Here is a 9,097-nt window from a genome sequence, read left to right on the forward strand (position 1 = left end):
AATGTTGAATTTAGAAGTTTTGTAGAGTAATGTTACAGTGTGGTATTTTGTGTTATTTCACCAATTCAATTGCAAGTCTATCTCCGTTTATCCGGGAGTTTCATGTACATCCCTATGTTTGTATTTTTTATTTTATTTATTATACTGAAAAGGGTTCTTTTATTCTGAATTTTGTAACCGGAAGTGTCGTTGGTAATACTTGTGTCTTGACGGGCTGACCGAGGTACATGTCGCAGCGAGAGTGACGAGGAATATTTTCCCATCTTTGGATATCGAAACCGTGGATATTTTTGGAAATCATGCAAACATCTTGAAATGAGAGTGTGAAATGGTATCACTTCCGAAAGTGCGGATAACTACCACTGCCCCATTGATGAATACGAGCAGAACGGGTCTGCGGAAGCGCTGCGGCTGCATTCATAAACACTTCTTTAGGACTCACAGCAACCCCTGAGCTTTGTTTTGGGGTCACTAAACACAACATATTCCTGTTGTGCACGTGGGTTCACCATGGCTGAAAAGGGTAAAATGAATGTAGAGCATCTCGGCGGAGTTGTCAGGCTCCGAGAGGAACACCAGAAGGTAATTTCACCAGTTGACACAAAACATTGTGCAGCCTTACTGACGTCTAACGTTGGCCACGCGGTGTGCACCAACACGGCTCTCTGAACCTCGAGTGGATCTACCAAAGTGCCGTTTCACGTTAAATATAGACGTTTGTGCACTAATTACACGAACCTGTGTGTCACAGTAGTAAGTTGTGAGTTTATTGTTTTGACTGTCCGTGTTTCTAGAAGCTTCCTCCTCTTGCAGCCACTCACATGTTCAAGTTATTGTTACGCAAACGTTGCCAGGAGGGAGGCGTGTCGCCTCTTTGCACTTCTGAGCTAGTTTCACTTCAGGCTTGTCTGATTGGATGACATACAGACTTAAAAAAAAAAGTTTTTATGAACTGTCGACCAGCTAACTTTTCTCTTACAGTTTAAGTAAATATTACATGTCAACAGATAGCCTATTCAGCCAGGAAGTCCCCATATATCACCGCAGTGAATGGGTGTTTATGCAGATGTGCTGACTATTAGAATGTAGTTTTGACAGCTGTGTGTGTGTGTCTTCCCTCTCCTGCTTCCTTTGTCTGGTTTGTTTGTTTTTGTCTGCGTCCCTGTGTTTGATGATTCTTCAGCTTGTACGTTCATAAGTTGTGTTTGCATTACCAGTGACACTACTGATCAGAAATGTTTAGGAATTGGGAACCTGCTTGTGGCAATTAATCACAGTTGCCATTTTTTTTACCATAACTCCTTCATGCTTTTAAAACCTTGACACAGGACTGTAAGTTGCATAGATGTGATTCGTATTGACATTATCTGTCCTGAAAACAGGTGGTGAAAGACTGTGAAAGTCAGATTCTGCACTGGTAAGCATTGAGAAAGTCCCATGTACTATTTCAACAGTTACATAATTAGCATTCTTTTAGTTGTCTTAAAATATTGTTAAAAAAGCCAAAACTTGTATGGCTCTGGCACTTGATTGTCTCCGAGTCATCCAAATCTATGAATACAACCAATTTGAAAACTAAATTAATGGATATTTCACCCAAAAAATGAGCTTCTGTCATCCTCCACCAATTTCCTTCTGTGAAGTTTGTGTTTTGTAAAGACACGCTTGGTATAGCTCCACGTTAGAACTGCATAATTTATCGTCGAATAACAGTCACGAGTTTGGGTTACTCAATTAATAAAGCATGATTCAGTGCAATATTGATGCTTTGCGTTTTGGAGTGCCGGCTCCTGTCAAAATCAACAAATTGGACCTACCGTGACCAATCAGAGGCGTTTGTTTCAAGTGAACCGTGATTAGCCAGTTTGTTCCTCATTCCCAAACACACTTTTGCAGTATAGCAAGGAGGAGTGTTTTCAGGACACACACACAGTTGTTCTGTCTGATTGTCCAATGAACTGCCCGATGGGCCAGAGACAGTTTTCCACCTTTTGTAGACAATTACAAGTTATATTGCAGTTTATTAAGCCATTTGAACTCGTCCCAATAGGAAAATCACAGGACTTACTTAAAACATTATCAATAGTGTCCTGGTTAACCATGACAGTGAGCCAACATGCACAATACCAGGATCCTGAAACTAAAGCCACTCAATTCAGCAGTCATTAATTCATATATTTTCACCTGCGCGTTTGCTGCTGTGACATGTAAAAAAAAAAAGTCTTAAAAAAAAAAGTCGTCATTTGAATGATGACAGTGGTCAGTTTTCCTACCCGAACAGATGCAACACAGGAGAGTGAAGGAGAGCGCAACAATGCACTGTGTATACACATAGACCCACACACAGCCATGAGAAGAGCGCTAATCAGGTACAGGAAGTGGAAACACCTGCGTGAGTGGACCTCGACTATGTAGGGGCTTTACTATTGTGTAACTTCATCACAGTAAATTCACTTTTATTGATTGCAAAGAGTGTGTTACCATCAGTAGTCTTTCAGTTACAGACGCAATGAAAGGTTTGTAGAAACGACTGCAGCTGCCCGTCAGTTTAAGGAGAATAAAACACTTCTTAAAAGTACAAAACATCTCAATGTCGAGCAGCACAGTCTCAAGTAGCACTGTAATCACAACTGAGCCGCCCTACCGCCAGTCTTCCCATCCATGGGACACCCACACAGGTGTTGTCACTTATTTGGCTGATTAGAGCTCTTCTCGGGAGCGTGTGGGCGCGTGCAGACCGGGCTTGACGTCTCTCTGACTCTCCTGTCATGTTTTGTTGGACCTGCTATGAACGGACAAAGTCCAGCGGTCATCCCCCCCCCCCCCCCCCCTTGTCGCTAAACTCTGCACTAGTTCAATGCACCGGCAGTCAGTCGGTTGTGCTAGATCTCTGTGTGGCCTCCCTTTTTGTTGCCAGCCTCGAGCCAGGTGGTAACAGAGCCCAGGGGTTGAAACAAGTAGAAAAGTACATTTTTCATGAGGAAAATGTGGGACGTTCTCACTCTTTGTTGTATGTTTATGTAAAATATACAACTTTAAGACAAAATTCTTATTTAAAAAGCCTATACATGTTCTCTTCTTCCTACTGCTGGAGCTCTGTGCTAATTAGGTCAAACAAGCGTTTTTGTTCTTACTTGAATATATAACTTATATTTATGGTTGAGGTCAAAATAAAGTAAATAAGGGCTTTTGGAAGCACATTCTGGCTAAGACACTTTGTTTATCATGCAAAGGGCATTACATAACTTCCAGATCGGTTGCACTGGAGAAAATAGGCAATCTCAAAAGCTAAATGTAAATGTTTAGAGTCAGTCATATTTCTGTGGTCTTCATCTGCACGGAAGAAGGCATCATAGGATATCGTCAGCTGCTTTTTGTCCATCTGTTGTCATGGTTTTCTCTGAAGCTTTACATTGTCCAGTGGCAAATGAATACAAATGCATACCAGAGACACATTGAGGCCTCTTGGGTTGAGGTCTCCCTTCTGCTCTGATGGGGGAAACAGGCACTTCCTCATTACTCCACAAGTCGTTTGCTTCCCATTGTTCTGTTTCAACATCCTCGAAAAACAAACCAAGCAAACCTATTTGGATAAGAATGGCTTCATAGGAGCTCTGCTGCTTCAAATGGAAAACAAACAAACATTAATTTGAATAGTTGTTGGCCTATCATCATTATAAATACATGCTTTTGCAGGAAGAAGGTGTCAGGTGACTATGAGGCCCTGAATGACCGCCTTAAAACTCTTCCAGATCAGCTGTCTTATGACATTATGGTGAGTGCTGACCTTGTTAAAAATGCACAGGAAAACACACTATCACTGGTGCATTGTGGGTTGTCGTTTTAAGATGAATGCCTGCTGCGAAGGGCACGTTTATAATTTAGATGTTTTATTTCTGCTTCTCTCCTACCTTCATGTCCACGTCCTGCCACCGGCGTTACGAACCCTTTCTCTTCTGTTCGTCCCCCGTGCTGTACACAGGTGCCCTTTGGCCCTTTGGCCTTCATGCCCGGGAAGCTGGTGCACACAAACGAGGTCACGGCGTTGCTCGGTGACAACTGGTTCGCCAAGTGCTCGGCCAAGCAGGCTCAGAAAATTGTCGACCACAGGATGAAATGTGAGTCTCCTTTCTTTTCTTTTTTTTTTGAAACGAGTGCTTTCTGTCCTCCCTCAAGCGGACGGCATTGTTTACATGTCATGTAACCGCTTGTGCACTACTCCTCTTCATCCAGCAGAGGGTGTCGCTGCATCAAGCTCTGTCTGAAGAAGACAAACTTCAGTTTGAATAAAACACTTCAGTGACAAACTTACTCCCTGCTGAGCCGTTACGCATCATAGGATTTGGGGAGAAAATGTTGAGATACTTGTCGAATTTTTTGTCTCTTTTTAACGACATGTTTATTGAACTGTAATGCTGCTTCTGAACTGTCCTGATATCTTGGTGCATGCATTATTTATTAATGTACGCGGGGCACATCTGAAGCATTCATTGGCTGTGCTGCACTCATGTGTTGCATTGTAATACATACATAGCAATACATGCGTTTTTTTCCTCTCCTGCGGTCAAAGCTAGTCGTGTACACGCAACACTATTGTTTGATTGAGTGCACTACCTATTTTATTCTACCACAGGTTATGCATGGCCATGTTTCCCCCGCTGCTCCTTCTAGGTCTGAAAATCTCACATCGAGTCAAACGGGCCCAAGTAACGATGTCTGATGTGAATATTATTAGAGTGTTTGGTGAAGCAGAAACATGCTGCCACAGCCCATCCGCAGCCGTCTGTCCCCCCCCCCCCCCCCCAATCTCCTGACCCTGCCCACCCCGCTATTACAGAGCTAAGTGCTGTAATACAAACATAGCTGGCTGAAATGTGTCAGACAGCGGCTGGGTTGTCAGGCCTTCTGTGTTTGACCTTTCCTCACTTCCAGTTGATGCACTGACTGGAGGGGCTCCCGATCGCCATGGAAACAAGGGCCCTCCGCTGCTATTAGCAAAAGGGCTTAATTGTTGTCAAGATTTAATGATCCGGAGTAGTATTCAGGGCAGAAGATATTATGAACTGTTTGTGTCATCATTTTTATATATTTTTTTTCTCCCCCACCCCCCCAACTTGTTTCATATTTTAACTCTTTAGCAGCCGGTTGCCGTTGTTCCATTAAATGTTTAATTTGAATCCATTAGCCTGCAGCCAGTTTACGGTTTTGTCAGTCTGCTTCCGACGCTCTGAATGCACATTTTAATCATAATGTACCTGTTTTTCTGCAGATGTGAAGAGTGAACTCAATGATCTGTCAAAGACGGTGAAAAACTTTGAAGCCAGAGTTGGGCTTGTGAAGGATTTGGAAACCATCTCATCCGTATGTTGCATTGCTACACGTCGTCTCACAGAGGAAATATTGCATGAGACATAAATGGGAGCGAATGTACTGACTTTGCTTCTTCTCCAGAGTAAAGGGGACTATGTTGACATTAGAGAAGACACTGGAAACAGTGACATCGCTGTCACTAAAGGTATCTCAGCCGTTCTTCTGCCCTCATCTTACTTTACACATCTTGCATTGTGAAAAAGCAAAGTAAGCTTCTACACAAACTCAGATTGACATTTAGGCTAAAAAAATGTTGCGTTTTTGTTTTCCGTTTTGCCTGCTTTAACAGGACAGCAAAGAATAGCTCACAGACAAAATTCTAAGCCCAAATTGGATGCCGTGTTGGATCTAAAAGAGGAGGATGAAGGAGAGGGCGGAGATGGAGGAGATGGAGGAGAGGGCAGAGATGGACGAGATGGAGGGAGCAGAAAAAGCACCTCGACTGAAGAGGAGTTGTGGGCTAGATTGGATGAACTCGAGAAACTGGAGGAGCTACAAGACGAGCAGGACAGGTAGATGAAGACACTTAGGCTGTTTTCCTTGTGGCTTTAATAATTGCACATTTTCTAACCTCGGGCAAAATGACAATGTCTCACGGGAATGTTTTTCTGCAGATTGTCTTATAATGCGGACATGAATGGTGAGGACACATCGTCCTTCTCTTCAGAAGAGGAGAAGGAGGGAGATGCTGCGCCTCCGGTAAATGGGCTCAGTCTGAAGCCTAGCCGGACCTCCGCGCCTCACAGCAAAGAGCCACCGAGCTCAGACAGGAAAGCTGGAGAAGACGACGAGGAAGAGGAAGGCAGCTGCTTGCCTACCATCTTTTTCTCTCACACAATCGAACCCAAGAAGGTCAGAGGGACAACTAACTTACAACAATAAAATGTTCAAGATATTAATTCTGTTTTGGTGACGTTCGTTTTACCTTTTGTCTCCGTCTTTTGCTTCAGGTGAGGATAAACACAGGAAAAAACACCATGTTTAAGTTCAGCGAAAGGAAAGAGCAGAAGGAACTCTCGAAGAGGAAAAAGAAAAACGGACACAATAACGGTCTCTCCCATCACGAACTTCACAAAATCACAACACCAGCGGACATTTACAGGTGAAAACAACACTAACTTTAAACATATCTAAATAGGAAAAACAATGCAACGTTCTGTTCAATGAGGTTCCTCTCCTCTGATTGGTGAAACCGGTCTGCTGCCTTCGTCAGGTTGTTTGTCAATGTGAAGAACGGGGAACCCGTCCCCAGAAAGTCCATCCTAAAGTCTCGCAGCCGAGAGAACAGCGTGTGCAGCGACACGAGCGAGAGCAGCGCGGCAGACTTCGAGGAGCGCCGGATGATCGGACGCAGCTTCAGCCACGATGAGACCACGCACAGCGACACCAGTGACGGCATTACGGAGGAGGAGAGTCCCACGGCGGTCCCACTGCACCCCGCCAGCCGATTTGAGGTAAGCGACACATGGCTGTCTGTCAGTTTTTGGCTCTCGCTGTCTATTTTTGTCTGAACTCTCAGTTAAGTTTCTTTGTAGAGTCTTTAATCTCAGTTACACTGTGAAGGCAATATGCCTATATTATGAAACGGTGCGTGAAGATTGCACCTTTGAGCGTCGGATCCCTTAATGAGAACATAACAAAACTCCCACAGAAGCCTCTTTAAGTCAAAATGGGAGCTGCATCATTAAATGTTTGTCACAAGAGGCAATATGAACAAGAAAGCCCCATCATGAAAACATTATAAACCCTTTAGTGACCCTGAACCTTCAACCATCAGTCATGTAATTCCTCATTCCCGCTGGTTTCCGACCATGCCTTCTCTCCTCCAGGCCTTTTCAGGCACGGTAGTAGAAAAGGACCCGATGCCTTCAGCTGTCCCCCACCCGACCATCGCTCCACCAGCTCTGCCGACCATACTGGAGAGGAAACAGGAGGAGGTGGCGCCTGACGTCGCCCCGCCCCAGCAAGCCCCGAAAAGGGTGTCGAAATTTAAAGCTGCCAGGTTGCAGCAGATGTGACTGTTAACAAGCAAAAATATCTCTATTTCACATTAAGTTTTTAAAGCTTTTGTTTCTTTCGTAGAAGCGATGAAATGCACAGACCAGACTCTCCTCTCCTTTCTTTCACGCGTCTCTCACTTCTATCCATACAAGGTTACATTCATTGACTGTTCAGTGAATGTACGTTAGCCTTGTAGCCAGCGGTAACCTTGTGCGTAACACTGCTTTTTAACAAGCTCCAAACACTTTTAAATGCAGTCTCTTTTGCTTATCCACTCCTACTGTATAAAAATGTGTCCATCTCTCTGTGGGGCTTGTTTAAAGCGATTGCTGTCTGTCGTATGCTTTAACCTGTTGATCAAAGTTATTGCCAGTTTAGGTAAGACTCTTGGGACCAGTTACCTTGTTTTATTCCTTTTTTTCCAAGGATTGATCATTAAACAGAATCAGGTGCCCGCTTTCTCTCATTTTACCTTCTCTAGACCTGCCTAATGAATGTATGTATTCCTTTGTGACGAGCTTTATGTAAAGACAAAAAAAGAATATTGATGTAAACTAAAATAAAAAGAATATTTGTTTGCCTACAAGTCCTGTTCCCCCTTTCTTCTATGAAAGAAAATATCTCGTTCTGTGTGCGAGTATGAATTTGGAAAGACGATCTATTTCTAACGCTGCATAGTAATGATGTGTAATAGTAAGACATTTGTGCCCCTGATACCGAGTGTAATTTGTTTTGGTCTTTTAAACAGCTATTGGATACACTGACTGAGCTAATATGATCTCTGATGAATTACTGTTACTTCTTGTGAATTTCCTGTTGTGAATTAAAAGTTGGAGAGATAAGTAAAGCACCATCCCCTCGCCGTATTGCAACCGCACTTTGTAAGCGAGCAATAACATTTAATTTAAAGCTGTATAGCAAACCGAACACAAAATGCCTGTTCCAGTTTGCAAAAGTCTAATCAAAGTGCAGCCTTAGAGTGAGTGTGTGTTTGTGTGTGAGAGAGAGACCTATCTAAACCAACAAGTCAAGGTTAACACGGGGCCAACAACAAAATGTTACTTCTGAGGACCAGAAGAAAGTCTGATTTAGAGTCGGCAGTTCATGGTTTCACTCAGTGAAATACAGGATGTAAAACGAATGCATTATTATTGTTATTATACATATAGTTCAGAGAACAAAATATGAATATTCCATCAAGTAAACGTCCTGGATCCAAACTCCTACTTCGGTAAAAGTACAGAAGTATTAACAGTGAAATGTACTTAAGAAGTGAAAGCCTCTCTCTCTCTCTCTCTCTCTCTCTCTCTCTCTCTCTCTCTCTCTCTCTCTCTCTCTCTCTCTCTCTCTCTCATGTAAAAAATAATCTGTAAAGTAACTAAAGCTGTCAGATAAATGCAGTGGAGTAAAAACATTGTACAGTACTTGTGTAAATACACTTGTTTATCGTTGTGAATGACTTTGTGGTCACTGGTATTGGTATATGATTATGATGATGATTGTATCTAAATCTAAACAGATGTATGACACTAATTTATCATTACAAGATTGTCTTAATCCCCTCAAAGTTGACTTGGGGGTTTCTTTTTTTATATATTGATGTAGTTAAAATAAGTATTCATTGTTTTGAGTTTAGGAGATTCGTATGTTTTTCTGAAACGGTGAACTAGAAAATCACTCCGGACTGAGCTGTGTTGTTTGATGTGATTTAGATTCTCAGCGGGGC

General features: G+C 42.8%; 1 protein-coding gene across 1 annotated transcript; it reads left to right on the top strand.

Annotated features, from left to right (window-relative positions):
• The first annotated feature begins 217 nt into the window (after window positions 1-217).
• On the top strand, window positions 218-7,957 carry uri1 (URI1 prefoldin like chaperone). The gene is made up of 11 exons (XM_079267589.1): window positions 218-582; window positions 1,383-1,417; window positions 3,697-3,775; window positions 3,983-4,118; window positions 5,270-5,361; window positions 5,452-5,515; window positions 5,660-5,882; window positions 5,985-6,222; window positions 6,321-6,472; window positions 6,584-6,824; window positions 7,200-7,957. The coding sequence occupies exons 1-11, from the start codon at window positions 511-513 to the stop codon at window positions 7,386-7,388; spliced, it is 1,521 nt and encodes a 506-aa protein (XP_079123715.1). The 5' UTR covers window positions 218-510; the 3' UTR covers window positions 7,389-7,957.
• The last annotated feature ends 1,140 nt before the right edge of the window (window positions 7,958-9,097 follow it).

This window comes from Melanostigma gelatinosum (genome assembly GCF_949748355.1).
Source record: "Melanostigma gelatinosum genome assembly, chromosome: 1".
NCBI lineage: Eukaryota > Metazoa > Chordata > Actinopteri > Perciformes > Zoarcidae > Melanostigma > Melanostigma gelatinosum.